The following is a 15,366-nucleotide window of genomic DNA, read 5'->3' as shown; positions in this document are numbered from 1 at the left end:
ATAGAGGAATTTCATAGAGGAATTTCATAGAGGAATTTCTAGTCAATTAAAATACACAAAATGTCATTAAGACAAAGTTCAAGATGTTATGTATTGGGAAGATTTCTTAAAGTGTACTTTTGCATTTGAAAAAATTTTAACTAAAATCCCAAATCCTTTAAGATTTTTTGGAAGGGAGGATTTTTCCCGCTCAGAAAAAAAAGAGAAAAATCTTGAATGTTTACTCAAGAGTGGTAGGGGAAAATGCAGTTCATAGTCCATCAGTTTGTGATCTTTGTTGCCACTATTGGTTGAAATGAGGTAATTAAATGAATTGAAATGAGGAAAAGAATCTTTTAGACAAGGGTATGCTTTTGGCACTTGACAAGTTTTGATGTATTTGCCTGCAAGTAAAAGAGCAAGCTGTTAGCTCAACCCACCTGTGGAATATGCAATATGTGATAACTGCTGGAGATCTGCATGGTGGGATGGGAAACACCAAGTGGCATAGAACAGGTGAATAGAGATTGTTTGCTATCCTTTCTCATAAAAACCCCAAGAACTATCAAGCTTGGGAGAGCCAATTTCACAGAAAAATAAGGCAATTCTTAAAGTGAGTAGCACAACGGGAACTCTCTGCTGCAGACTCTGGATGACTCTATTGCCTTTTTAAGTCTGGACTGACAAGTTCAGCTGTTTTTCTACTAACTTTGAACAATATTTTTCCCGAATACTCAAATTCTTGTGTACTTAATAAACACTTAAAAAAGATCTGAAATATGTAATATTTAAGGATTTTTTAAATAAAAGGTTACATTTAAGGGTTATTTTTTTCTTCTTAAGTTTAAACCTGCCTTGATTAAGATAAACATCTCTGATTTGGCTGCAGAAGAGAAGAGCTAGAGAAGGAAGTCCTGCCAGGACATGTGACATGCCAGGAGCTATGGGCTGTCCCATCCCGCCTCTCGTGCCTGGTGTGGACTGGGGCAGGACCACTGAGGTTTCAGCTGCATAGCTCTGTCACAGCTCTACAGCTCCCCTGAGACCAGGCTAATTCTGCTGGGAGGACTTCAGGCAAAGGTGTGAAGACAACCACAATCTGCAAGGCCCCTGCTGTCGTAAGTGCTTTTTGCACAAAGGCTGGTGCAGACGGCCAAGGGCTGCATCTCCACTTCGAAGGGCTGAGATGTGAACTAGCTCCAGTTCAGCTTCTGCTTTGGTGCAGCTTCCATTTGGAAATCTCCAGAGTCTGCCCTCTGACCCTGAGACCTCAGCTGGATGCTTTTCTACTCCTTCTCATCTTACCTCAACACCTCAAGACATCTCTTTCAAAATCATTTGTCATTTGAGCTCTGCTGTGTGACAGTAAGTGTTTGTAGTGTAATTATTTCAGTGGAGAATTATGGATGTGTAATTTTTTTTTCTTTGGTTACTACTTCAGATAAGAATGGGACATCATTAAGCTGAAATATTTAGAATAAATTCATAGTTGATATTTTGGATTTCTTTAAGCTTTTAAACAGATGAGAGGCAAAAAGCATCTGCAGATTTCTTTACTTTCCTGTCACTGCAAGGAAGAGATTCATCTGTTGAGATGATTACACAGTAAGATACAACATGTTCAGAAAACCTTCCCTGTAATTTTCACAGTTTTGTTTGATTTTTTTTTTTTTTACCCTGCCATTCTTGCCCAAAATGCTACTTCTATTTGCAGGCATTTGGGCTGTTCTGTAAAAGCTTAATGTCAAGCTCAGTAAGTCCTTTGCTGCCTTGATGTGTTAGAGCTGAGCTGGCAGGGTTCCCAGCACTTGGCTACTCAAGTAGCTGTTGTTTGCAGTTCCTCAGGGACTTCTGGTCACTTACAGACTGAATCTGATTGTCGAGTACTTCCTAGGTGAGAATGGGGAATGTACTGACTGCCCAGCTCCCCCTTGTTGCCGTGAACAGGGAGCAGTGGGCGTTGAATTCCAGTTGACTCATTGCTGTGGATCTGCATTGCTGACGCTTTTTATTTTTAGATGGAGGGATGCTCTGTAATATTTCAGCACAAGGGATGATTTACTTGTTTCCTTCCACTTCTTGTCCTTAAGTAGCTGTTCTTAGTTCTGACTATGTGCTTAAATATGAAGCTTGAAGTAATATAGTCTTTTGTAAAAAACGTGGCTGGCCAGGTTCTTGAGGATAATGGACAACAGTGTCCAGTGCCCTGCTTTCATGTTGACTACTGGGTGGGATCTAAGAAAAATCAAGGAAAAGAGGCTAAGGAGCTAGTTCAGAAAAATGAAATATTAAAAAAAGATAAATTTCCTGAAAATATTAATTAGGGAGTAGTGTAATTTGATTTAAAATTGCTGTAAATATTGCGTGAAATAACACAGGTAGCATAACATAAATGGCAAGAGGTGGACTTTTTTAGTTTAAAGCTTGGAAGGAACCTTTAATATAACAGTGATGCATTAACCAGCCTGCTGGGGATTGTTTAATTTGCTTCTCAGTCCCTGGGGAGATGAAATTTAACTGTAAAATAACCACAAGGTAATAACAGACTAAGTGAACCTGATGTTTATCTGTTAACAATTTTAGCTGCAGAGGTGGAAAGCTTATGCTTTTTTAAATCTTTCTGCCTGTAACCACTTCTAGGTATTTTGTTGGTTGTCACTCTGTATAATATCTAATGTGATTAGGATACTGTGCCATGGCTGTATTTCTGGGTTTTGCTAAAACTGTACAATATCTATTAACGAATTGTTAAAACCTTTCTTCAGATACTGAGAGTGAATGTGAGGGCTAGTGATGATCAGACACAAACTCTCCCTTCTGTTCCGTGAGACCCTGCATGGGCTCCAGCAGCCATGAGGAATTGCTGTCAGATCTCCTGTGTAAATTATTCCAGGTTCAGTTTGGTTCATTAAAAAAGCAGTAAAATTGCCAAGGCAACTGACATTGACCTCACCAGAGTAGCAGAAGTGTGATGTAATCTGGAATTTAGACTCCCTCTCCATCATCAGGCTTAATAGCCCTGTGTCCAAAATAGTGCTGAGTAGGTATGAGAAATAAACCCCAGCACTACCGCTGTTCCTGGGGCTTGCTTTAACCTGTGGTTAGGTAGGGAACTGGATTTTGGTTTTAAAGATAACTTTGTGGTGCTCACAAGCCTGTGGGTTGAGAGCCCAGTAAAATAATTCCTGGTTTTAGAATAGACAAATATCTAGAAAATATGTTTCCCTTCTCAGCATATTTACTTAAGTCCTCTAGTAGTAAATAACAGATATGTGCTCAGAATATATATACCTGTAGTATCTTATATGCATACATTTTTTACATTTATTAATATATAATTGAAAAACCAATTTTTTTTTTTTTTTCTGTAATGGGCCTTTTATTGCTTAGTCAGTAAAATAGAAGAGTTATGATTTATGCTTCCCTATCCCAACTTGCCACACTGAGAAATGGAAATAATGATGGGGCTGTGGCTCAAACATGGGATTTCACAGCAAGGATGGCTTGGCTGTTGCTCAGATTTCCTCCATGACCTCCAGAAAGTAATTTTCTTAGCTTCCCCTTTGTGTCTGTACAGTATGACTGCTAGTGCAAAAGAACTGTGCTGGAATTTTTTAAGTAGGAAAATATTTTAAAATTCCTAATTCATCCAAGCATCATGCTCTGTGGTCCTCCAGAGTATCTTCTGCATCTACCCTGAACAGTTTGAATTTTTACTTAAGGCCTCCATGTATACACCTTCTCGTGTCCCTGTCACAACCCCTTGTTCCCCAAAAAGAAAGGTGTGGTGGTTGAAGCAAGGACTATTAGCTGATTGTTGATCTTTTTTTCCCCTCTTACCCTAACTAGGATGCAGGGGCTCTAATCCAGGATGAACGAATGCTACTATGACAGGCGCATGGACTTTTTCTACAACAGGACAAAGACGGACACGGCGGATGAGTGGACAGGACCGCAGCTCATCGGTGTTCTATGCTTTGGGACATTTTTCTGCCTCTTCATTTTTATTTCAAATTCATTGGTCATAGCAGCTGTGGTGAAGAACAAGAGGTTTCATTTTCCCTTTTACTATCTTCTGGCCAACTTAGCCGCTGCAGACTTTTTTGCTGGGATTGCCTACGTCTTCTTGATGTTCAACACAGGCCCGGTGTCTAAGACACTGACAGTGAACCGCTGGTTCCTGCGCCAGGGTCTCCTGGACACCAGCCTGACGGCGTCCCTGGTGAACCTCCTCGTCATCGCCGTGGAGCGACACATGTCCATCATGCGCATGAAGATCCACAGCAACCTCACCAAGAAGAGAGTCACCTTCCTCATTATATCCATTTGGGCCATTGCCATTTTCATGGGCGCCGTTCCCACCCTGGGGTGGAACTGCCTCTGCGACATCAATGTCTGCTCATCCCTGGCGCCTATTTACAGCAGAAGTTACCTGGTGTTCTGGAGTGTCTTAAACCTGGTTGTCTTCTTCATTATGGTGGTGGTTTACATAAGAATCTACATGTATGTCCAGAGGAAAACCAATGTCTTGTCATCGCACACTAGTGGGTCTATTAGCCGGAGGAGAACCCCTGTGAAACTTATGAAGACTGTCATGACTGTCTTAGGTAAGAGACTACAAACCATGGTGGGCAAGGCTGGCAGTGCCACTGACTTGGTTTGTGTTGGTTTGGGTTAGTTTTTATTTGGAACAAACCAACAAAAAACTCCACAAAAATTGCTCAGCCCTCTTAATGCAAAAAAAAGGTCACTGAGCTTATAAATGCTGGAGGCGTGTAGACTTCAGTATGCTTTAGACAGTGAAATAGCTGTTGCCCTATGCAGAAACCTGAGATAGAGGACTGGTCAACGCATAGAAGTATAGGTGCCTTGTTACAAAACACAAATTGTGAAGGCAAAGGTTTTTGGCTTTTTTTTTTTTTTTTTTTTTTTTTTAAGCAGGAAGATACAAAATCACTTTGGAGAAAGGCTTGTGAAGGTTTATAATTACCTAGTAGAACGTTTTCAAAATAATGTTTTCTAATATTTGCACAAGGCCATCAGCAACAATGTTGGATGTCAATAGTTTTCTTTGCTCATCTTCCTCTTGGCTGTTTCCTGGACATACAAACTTCTCACTGGAAATGCATCTTCCCTAGGGAAAGGAGAGAATGGCTGCTGGGTCTGTGACTTTGATAGAGGTTTGCTTTTCAATGGAAGGATTCACCTTTGGTCTGCAGATATTATATGCTGCAAAATACTTTTAGATAATGATGCAGTCTAGCCTTAGATCTCTAAATCATGAGATTTGCCCTGGGTTCTACCCTAAAGACACTGTTGATACCTGAGCAGCTCAGATCATTTCATCAGGGAATTGTGATGTAGTGCACATTAAATTAGAGATGAACTGAGCAGGCAGCTGATCCTTGGAACAAATATCAGCTGTAGCAGTCAGTTTTCCCCAGAATTACTTGAATCTGAGCAAGATGTGTCCTGGAAAACAGATAAGGTGTGAGCAGGGCTCCAGGTGGAACTGGGAGTACACTGAGACATTTGTGGTGGTGGGCTCAAAACCCACAAATATGTCTTTACTGCTCTAATAGCTGTTATGCGGTTGGATAAGCCAATGTAGCAAAGCTGGAGCTTTTGGGAAAGCTGGTGGTCACATATACCTGGGACTCAGTTGTGTCATATTGCAGCATGGTAGTATTAGAGAGCTCTGGGACAAAAGTGTAATTTTTCATGGAGGTAGGACTTGCCAGGGTAGGAAGTTTAAGTTGAGGACTCTTTCTTCACCTTTCAGTTTTTGGATGCTGTTTGTACAGTCTGAGATCTGATTTTATTATATTTTTCTGAAATAATAATAGTGTTGTGCTACATAACACCTTTGTCTACCAAATGATGTCTTAAAGAGCTTCAGAAGCTGAAATCCATTAAACTTCACAGTGCCTGACCTTGTAAAAGAAACTGGACTGATAGTTCAGGCATGTACAAGGTTCTTGCTTACACTTCTGTGTCTTCTGGTGTTGGCTTGTCTGCTGCCAGAGCCTTTTCTTTCTAAATCCTTCCCCAGATGTTCTTCTTTTGAGAGTCAATTTGGTGGCTGTTCCTGTCCCCCTGGCCTTGACTTGCAAGAGCAAAGTTTGATCTTCTGCCCCACCTAAGCTCTAGCTAAACCTAAACCATCCACCTGGATGGAGAAAATCCCTGCAGGAAAACTCTGAGTTGCTCCAAATATGATCCTGCCCTAATGCATAGGGATGGGTAGACTGTAGTTAACTGCTGCACTGGAAAGAGAGAAAACAGAGCACTTTTAAAAAACAGTTCTCTGAGCATTTCTGTTGAAGGCAGAACTGCACCCTGCAGCTGATGTGGGAGTTGGAGGGACAGGGATGGTGGCTGCCATTCCCTCATCCCACGTGTCCTTTAGCCTGTGGGAAGCCTTCAGTGTTCTCTGTGACTGTGCTGCTGTGTGGAAATAAACCCCACTTAAAATCTCATTTCAAACTTGATATTTCTTTTACTAGGGAGTGGGGTCTTAGAGCTATGGGTTGATCTGAAGTTCAGCATTAGCTTCTTCTTACTCACAGCATATGGCTTTTCAGCCATGAAATTGAACTATAATTCAGGCAGAACATTTAATGTTATTGTGTGCTGAGCCAGGCAAATTTAACTTAGTCTGAGTGCTACTTTAGAGATCATAATTTTGTATATTTACTTTGTCAGTTAGAAACAAAACCGAAACAGACCCTGTTTCCAAAGAAGTTAGATTAGTGTTGGTGTTGCTGAGTGTACAGTCTACTTCAAGCTTATGGGTCAGAGGAAATGTATCTCAGCACGTTCCTTAATATCAGTTCTCCAAATTTTGACTCGGAGGGGTTTTTTATAGCCATCTATTTCTAAGAATGAGAACTTATTTTTTTAAACAGTTTCAAATGTGCTCTTTTGGCTGAGTCTTTCAAGCACTGGGTGCAAAATGTACTAAAACCTAAATATCTTGTTTTCTGGACTTTCCAATTACCACAGGAGTCACCAAGTGACCAAAGTGATTCTTACAAAATTCTGCTTATAACCACCAATGCGAGGGCCTAGAGCTATATGCAGCACATGAGTTTTACCCAAAGCAGTTATTTTTAATGTTTTTTTCCAAAACATCTGAAAATGCTTTGGAGTACATGCCTGATATCATCTTAACTAAAAGCCCATTCCAAGATGCTGTGCTGGATAAAGGATAGCAAACCCCAACATTCTTGTTCATGTGCTCTATTGTTTTCATGGGACATTCAGGACAAAATTCTTCTTCTCTGCTGCTGAGTGGAAGGAGTGTATGTGTGGCTGGGTACTGCTGACATGCTGCTCCTCCCAGCTTCCTCCTGCTCCCCTTGGGAAGGCTGGGCTGTGGCTGGCTGCCCTTCCAGCAAAATATCCCTGTCCTCTCTGGCTGTTCTCCTCCTGTGGCCCTACAGTTGAGAGTTGGGGAAATTGAGATTTTTAGTGTCATTTCATGGATTCCTGGTGACTGCAGCTTCAGGTGCCTTTTTGCACCATCACTTAGCCTTGCAGGGTCCCTTCCAGAGGCTGGGAGTCAAGTCTCTGTCATCTGCATATTCCTGCCATAACCCCTAACAGCCCATCATGGCATAGGAATAAGGCTTTCCCTTTGGTGTGCTGAACCACAGGGAGTTATCTAAGTGAAACTGGAAAATGTGAAACCAAGAAAAAGAGGCTAAAATCCTCTTGGGGTGACCATGTGGCATAATCCCAGCTCCGCCTGTGACTGTAGCTTTGAAGAAGAGTGGCTGCAGGTGTGCAGGTGTGTGATTTTCAGGTGGTTGTGTATGTGGTAGCTCCTCTGAACCTGGCAGTGAGATTCCTGCTGAAATAGCAGCTTTGGGGTGGATGATTTTCAGTTTCAGTGAATTTATAGTTTAATTGGTAACTTGCAGTTTTAACTTGGTCTCACATGTGGCATTGGCAGCTGGAACCTTCTGCACTTTTTTTAATCTCTCAGTGTTGGCATCCTCAGGGACAGCCTTGATGTGCAGAAGTTTATGAAATGATGCTGTTGAAACATCAGTAGTGCTTCCAGATCCACAGGAATTAATTTTTAAACAGCGATGATGTAATTTACAAGAAATTCCATGGTTGAATCTAATGGAAAATCCTCAAACTAACCTTGAGGCATTGTGACACCTGATCTCCCATAATATGGTGGAAAGACTCTGAGTTGTTCTAATCTAATGTGGCAGCCAGGGTATATTTCATGTCACTTTTGTGAATTTTAAAGAGTCCCAGAAGTTAATTTATTTTTGGAGTGTGGTACTTTGTCAGGGAGGGGAGCTCCTATGGGATAAATATTCTGCAAACAAGAAAATTACCAAAGGGCTGAGACTAAGGTATATTTTTATGCTTAACCATGGTTCCCTCTGAAATCTTGGTGGTAAAAATAACAAAATCTGAGCAAGGCTGTGAGTCTGAGACGTGCCTCACTTTCATCTCTCTGGTGCTAAGAGCAAAATGTGTTTTTGATGGAGTCAAAGCAGCAGCCCCATGAAAGCATCATCCAGTGACTTTGACACTGTCATTGCATTGCCCTGTCCTTGTTTCTGGTGTGGGAAATATGTGGAGACATGCTTGCAGGTGTCTTTTATCTTAATTTACTTTTGCAGCTGAAACCTTTTAGGGGTTTGCTTGTAGAGATAGATAGGGATACACCCTATGAGTTTGTGGACTACTCCTGCCTGCAGTCTTGCGTTCTGTTTGAAGGAGAGATTTCTGTGTCTTTTGTTAATTGTGCCTTTTGGGGTCTCTTTCCTCCCCTGCTGACTTCCATAAAAGCATGGTTGCACCTTGCATGCTTTATGGTACAAGTGGTCAAAGTGCTTTCAGCATCTGTTCTAAGGAAGGTTTGTTACCATCTCAGTTTCTGCATGGAGCTGGTGGATTGGCAGCTTTGCCAGGGACCTTTGGCAGGCAGTGAAAGCTCTTGTCCAAATACTTGCTGAGACACTTAACTAGACACAGTATTGTCTAGGTGGTTGGGTTACAGCACTTGCTAAAACTGATGGGATTTGCTGGTGAACCCCAGGACAGCAAATCTGTGCAGTGTTTTGTCCATTGTAGATGATAATTGAGAGCTGATTCCCTGCTCACAACTGCTTACTTAGCATGCAGGAGCCAAACCAGCGTGTAGTACAGAGACTGACCAGGGAAAACAAGTGTTGTGGTAGCAGCATGTAGCTCTTGATGCCAGTGGGCAATGGAGGAATGTTACTGATGTTAACCAATATCTCAAAACTAACACCATGAAATTAGTACTTAGCATCACAAAAATCTTGGTACAGCAGAGTAGAAAATTCAGTTTCTGAAGACAATGGTCTCTTGCCTTCCTGCTCAGTATTGCCTAGAATGGAGTAAATCAGCTGAATTTTGTCTGTAGTCCAGGAGCTCAAGGTCCACAATACCTTGTCCTGGATACATTTTCAGCAATCCTAGTGGTTGGTGAATCACACAAGCCCCTTAGCATACCATTATAGCCTGCCTATCATATGGGCAATGTCCCCTGCAGTCCTCGATGGGGTCAGTGCCAGTGCTGCTGTCAGCAGCCCGTGTGTGCAGCCCTGGGGTGCCTGAGGTGCTGCTGGGCACTGCCTCTGGCACTGCCTGCCTCCTGCTGTGATCCAGGCTCCCTCCCACTGCTGGCTTCCACAGCCTGGGTATGAGAATATCAGCAGCTTTTAAAAGATGAGCTGGACTTGCTTGTTCTACCAAAAGTGTTGAACAGATATCCATATCCCCAGAGAGCATTTAGGCATGTAGATGCTATTATTTGTTGGATTATTTTTTTTCTAAGCTCCAAAATGGGGAAACTGCTCTGATAAGTGATTGGAATTTCCTCAGTACATTGTTCAAACTGTGACTGCTGGGCAGAGTAGTAATTTTCTATTTCTGTATGTCAGACAGCAATTGTGGCTTGTGCTAAGTTAGTATTATCATGCATATGGCTACTCCTTCCCTGGGCACGGGGCAGGGGATCACGGAGTGCAGAGCAGTGGGGAGACCAAGGGGCAGATGGGGCTGTCCAGGGCCCCTCTCTAGCTTGTGGCCAAGGCTGCATTTTGTAGCAATGTTACCCCTCCTCACCCTCACTTACGGTGTGGGTGTGCAGGAACGTGGGAAGGTGTAAATGCAATATTGAGCTGCCTTCTAAGCTGTGGTTTTAATGCTTTCTTTGTGCTGTGTTCAGTCTGTCTAAGATCTCCCTTTTTATTTTTTTTTCTCCTCTCTAGTGGAGTTTTCACTTCCCCCACCACTATGCACTTACTTCCTTATACTTTTTGTATTTTGGTTTGATTTTTTTTCCTGCCTCTTCATTTCTTTGCCCTGACTGCTACATCCTTTACTTCACCTTCACCAACTCATCTATTTGTTTCCTTCTCCCTTTTCCTGTGTAACTATTTTTTAAATAAAAAATAAATAGCTGAATTACTGTGTCTCAGCATGCAGAGCCTGGGAGGGAGCAGTGGAAGGAGGTGGGCTCAGCCCTGACCAGGGAGCCCACAGTGTTTGTGCATTGTAGGCAGTGGCATGTATCCTACACTAGCTGTGGGTTTCCCACCCAGGACATGTTTAAATTATCTGACACCTGACTTATTAATTGGCACTGCAGAGTCAGCTGTAGGGTGGCAGCAGACCTGTCTCTTTAGATCATATTATGGCAGTGGTGGAAGTGAACCACCTAATATCTTCTCTTCCAGTACATGAGAGAGATGAACAGAGGAAGTGTGTTCAAGTGCCAGTTCTCTGCTTTTAAATGCTCCAGAGCTCTTGTTTATTTATCAGCATGGATAAATCACTGTTGTAATGACCTTTTCCTGTGTGTGTTTGAGTTGATGCTGTCAGCAGCTCAGAGTCTTGCTCCCTGCAGTCTTCTGAGAGCTGCCCTGCCTCCTGCTCAGGGCTTGGCAGAGGAGCTGTAGCAGATATAATCTTGCTACTGTCATTAGAATTTTGTCCTCTCCTGGTTTTCTCATTTTTTGTGCAAGATTTTGACAAACTCAATAACCTTGTAAGATATTAAACAGTCCAAAACACTAGAAGTTTGAAGTCAGGTTTGGTTTTCCTTTTATTGTCTCCTATATTTCTAGGTGCCTTTGTTGTCTGCTGGACCCCTGGCCTGGTCGTCTTATTGCTTGATGGCCTGAACTGTACTGACTGTGGGATTCAAAATGTTAAAAGGTGGTTTCTTCTCCTGGCCCTGTTGAACTCTGTCATGAATCCAATAATTTATTCATACAAAGATGATGAGATGTGGGCTACCATGAAAAGGATGATTTGCTGCTCCTCTGAGGACAAGAGCCAGGAGAGACGCTCATCTCGGATCCCCTCAACAGTTCTCTGCAGGAGCACGGATATCTCGGGCCACTACATTGAAGATGGTATTATTCAAGGGACAATTTGTGGAAAAGGAGATCTTGGTGACAAAGGAAACTCCTGAGCAATGCAAGAGACTGACTTGGCTGGAAAAGGAGAGGGGGAAGGGAGAGGTTTTGTAAGAGGAGATTGACTGGCAAAGCTAGTAAACAATATATCCACTTTGTTCCAGAGCCTCAACTCCAGTGTTAACAAAAGTTCTTATAAATAATTGCCTGATGGAAAAACACTTTGTAATGAAGAAAACTTTCTGTGCTGCCATCCTTTTTGTCTTTCAAGTACATGAAATTGTTTTTTCGTGTGAATGGAATAAATACCTCTTGGAGACTTCTTGTGCACGGAAACAAAATGTAAGAAATGTGGAGAGACCCTCCTTAAGCTCCTGCAGAGAGAAGAAACCTGCCTGACTACGCAGGTTTGGCATTCATTGAGTATTTATGCTTTGAATAGTTTCTGTGCATCTTGAGGAGGATTGTAGGTTTGGTTGGACAGAATTGTGACATGTTTTCTTGGTTTGTGAAGTTCATGAAATAGTTCATGCTTACTTCTTCTTTTCCTCTTCCTTATCTTGCTTTCAGAATAGGTAGTTTGATAGTTTATTAAAGCTATGCCAGAAACCTGGCTGTGATTGGAGACCCAGACCAGGCGTTAGTGTGTGTGAGTATGTCTGACCATGGGCTGTCAGGATCTGAGAGTACAGGAAGCACAAAAGCCATTATTTCTTCCATAGCAGGGTCAATGCTGCAGGCAAAGATGGTGCACTCTCTGCTGCTGTTGTGTAGGCAGGTGTTGAGGGTGGATTAACAGAAAAGCAGCAAGGCTGTGTTCATTATGCTTATTTCTTACTTCCCTAGATAACATCAAATGGGTGTGATCGCTCCTCTTTACCTGCCATGCCACTGAGAGAAATGAGATCCAAAACTCTGGTTTACAAGAGAGCTTTTAAGGGAAGTTTAAATACCCATATGTCCAGGCCCAATTAAGCTATTTAAAATATAAATTAATTTACAGGTTAAAAAAATCCTGAAATCAGTTAAATCCCTACCATAGTACAGTATGGATTGATTGTTGGACCTTGTCTGGACCACATTTAACCTCCAATTTGCAAACAGATCTTACTGGAACAGATACTTGAGGAAGAAATGATGAAACAGCAAGCAATGGAGGGCTTTCAACGTTGTGACTGATCAAATCTAGTTCTGATGCAGCCACAACCCAAACAGCTGGAGTTCTGATTTATGGACTATGTTCTAACAGAGGGTCCAGGAATACAAAGCTCTAGGGTAAGCTTCTTATATTTAAATTTTCAAGTTAAAAACTGGACTGTAGATTTCTCAGTACTCTAAAAAGCTGGTTCATGCTGTCTGCTTTTAACAGCAGTGAACTCCCTGTTGCCATTTTATCTTCAAGAGGAGTTTCCTGTGTCATCTTCTAGAGAAAGTCTGATCCCTCGTATTAAGGCAGGTGACTACAACCAGAGGTCATTTTGAAGAGTTTTTGCCATTTGGAATTATCAGAGAACACCACCAAGAGCCAGCACCAAGGACATATTTTATGAAGCTGAAAGATAAAGTTCAGCTGTGGTTTGGACCAATTCTCCCTTTGGTGCCACTTGCATATAGATATCTGGACTGTGTTGGTCAAAGCAGAACCAGCCCTTGGCTCAAAGGCTGAGCAGGGGATTTGCAGAATGCACTGGGGGACTTCATAGCAGCTCTTAGCATGTCTGAGAAACACAACTAGGCCCTGTTCATGTTATACTCTCCCGTAACATGCATTATCTTGTAGGGACGTGGCCCAGTATTCAAGGTCGATGCTGTATTTGAGTAAGGCTAAAAATGTTTACACAGTTTTTGCTATTATAATGCAATTTTTTTGTGCAAATACTACTTCACTGCTTTGGTGTTCTGAGAAGCGTGTAAAGTGGTGCTTTGTAGAGGTGGTGGTGTGGTGGGTTGAGCCTGGCTGGAGACCAGGTGTCCACCGAAGCTGCTCCATCACTCCTCTCCTCAGCTGGACAGGGGAGAGAAAATAAAACAAAAGGCTCATGGGCCAAGATAAGGACAGGGAGAGATTGATCACCAATTATCACTTGATTTGGAGAAAACTTAACTTATTGCCAATCACATCAGGGTAGGATAATGGGAAATAAACCCAGATCTTAGTACTTTCCTCTCATCCTCTGATTTTCCTGGGCTTAGCTTTACTCCTGATTTTCTCTATCTCCATTCCACAATGGTGCAGGGAGACAGGAAATGGTTCATCAGTTGTTGCCACTCCTTCCTCCTCATGGTGAGGTTTCCTCACACTCTTCCCCTCTCCGTTGTGGGGTCCCTTCCCACAGGAGACAGTTCTCCTCAAATTTCTCCAACAGCATGGGTCCCCCATGGAGTCACTAGCCAGCAAACCTGCTCCAGCATGGGCTTTCCATGTACTCACAGCCTCCTTTGGGCATTCCCCTTCTCCAGCATGGGATCCTCCACAGGCTGAAGGTGGATCTTTGCTCCACCATGGGCCTCCATGGGCTGCAGGGGAAGCTCAGCTCTGGCACCTGGAGCACCTCCTGCCCACCTTGGTGTTGGCACAGTTTCTCTCACACATTCTCACTCTCCTCTTCAGCTGCAGTTGCACAGCTTTTTTTCATCCACCTTAAATACATTATCCCAGACCTGCTGCCACTGTTGCTGATGGACTCAGGTTTGGACAGGGGTGGGTCTGTCTTGGAGCCAGCTGGCATTGGCTCTGTCAGACATAGGGAAGTTTCTGGTGTCTTCTCACAAAAGCCACCCCTGTACCCTCCACCCCACACTGCTACAAAAACCTTGTCCTGGAAACCCACCCCAGGTGGCCTTGCAAAGGCACAGCATGCAAACACCCCTGTCCCTACAGCTACTGCAATGCACAGTTTGTCTGAATTAGGCTGAAGCTCTGTATACAAACCTAATAGAAAATAAAACGGTACTTCAAAATGAAAGTCTTGTTTTGCTTTTTGTTTGAATGGTGATTGAGCAACGATGGGGAAATGTTGTTTCATGTTACTCTTTGTCCAGGGTGGGGGTGGGGGTTATTTTAATAACATTTTCCTATTTGCTAGTAATACTATCCAGTGTATTGCTTGGTTGAATCAGGCCCTGAAGAGAGCTTGGATGAAGACCTTGTGTATCTGCAGCAGGGGAAAACACATTAGGTCTCTCCTGCAGAGCTTGGGATTTAGGATGCAAAATAACTATCTGTGGATGATATTTCCAGGTAAGTAGGAAAAGCAAAGGTAAAGGGTTGGTTTGGGTTTTTTACAGCACCTCATCCAGTGGACCCCTGGTCTGGGTTAAGGTCTGAGGGGTATTACCAATCATTCTGCTACGAGTAAGTGGGAGGATTTGAGGTCTCTTATCCTTTCTGTTGTCTAATTAAAAAAAAAAATAAATAAATAAATAAAAAAAAAAACAAAACAACCAAAAGCCTTCAATGAAACAAATCCCAAAAGCCTGCAAACGGGTGCTTGGAGAATGGTACTATTTGCAGTGACATGCCCTTTGTTGCTGCAGGATGCTTTCCTTGGAACTGCTGCCTCATGGTCTACTGCTATAAATTCCAATGTGACATGACTGGAACAGGAAACTGATCTTGCATCAAACTTTCCTATGAACTGCTACAGCACAGGCTGTGTAATGTTTCCAGTATCAAACTGTCTAAACATCTACCTACTCACAGAGCAGGGAATTCCTTATTAACTCCATAAACATTTGTCAGAATAGTTTGTCTCAAGGAAACCGTTAAAGCACTATTTATATGTGAGTAGAAAAAAAAAATAATTAAAAGAACGAAAGGCAGTTGGTGAAGACAAGTTCTGTGGGGTTACCTTGTTCCCTTTTTCACTAATATCCCAAAATACCTGTATCAGTTGACTTTGCACGTGCCTGCTCCTATTTATATATGTCAGGGTACATTCTGCTGGGGAAGGCTTCAGGGTGAACA

General features: G+C 42.5%; 1 protein-coding gene across 1 annotated transcript; it reads left to right on the top strand.

Annotated features, from left to right (window-relative positions):
• The first annotated feature begins 881 nt into the window (after positions 1-881).
• Positions 882-14,337, top strand: LPAR3 (lysophosphatidic acid receptor 3). The gene is made up of 3 exons (XM_083867168.1): positions 882-1,344; positions 3,829-4,586; positions 11,106-14,337. Exons 2-3 carry the CDS (start codon positions 3,851-3,853, stop codon positions 11,453-11,455), a joined length of 1,086 nt encoding a protein of 361 aa, XP_083723294.1. The 5' UTR covers positions 882-1,344; positions 3,829-3,850; the 3' UTR covers positions 11,456-14,337.
• The last annotated feature ends 1,029 nt before the right edge of the window (positions 14,338-15,366 follow it).

The sequence above is a fragment of the Zosterops lateralis genome, assembly GCF_965231275.1.
Source record: "Zosterops lateralis genome assembly, chromosome: 9".
In the NCBI taxonomy this organism is placed as follows: Eukaryota; Metazoa; Chordata; class Aves; order Passeriformes; family Zosteropidae; genus Zosterops; species Zosterops lateralis.
Note: the sequence above shows the minus strand (reverse complement) of the source record. Positions and strands in the feature narration are given on the sequence as shown.

Excerpts from the sequence above, each read along its gene's own strand:
- LPAR3 (XM_083867168.1), top strand. The coding sequence starts at position 3,851 with ATGAACGAATGCTACTATGACAGGCGCATGGACTTTTTCTACAACAGG. Across the intron at positions 4,587-11,105 it reads GACTGTCATGACTGTCTTAG|GTGCCTTTGTTGTCTGCTGG; the intron begins GTAAGAGACTAC and ends CTATATTTCTAG.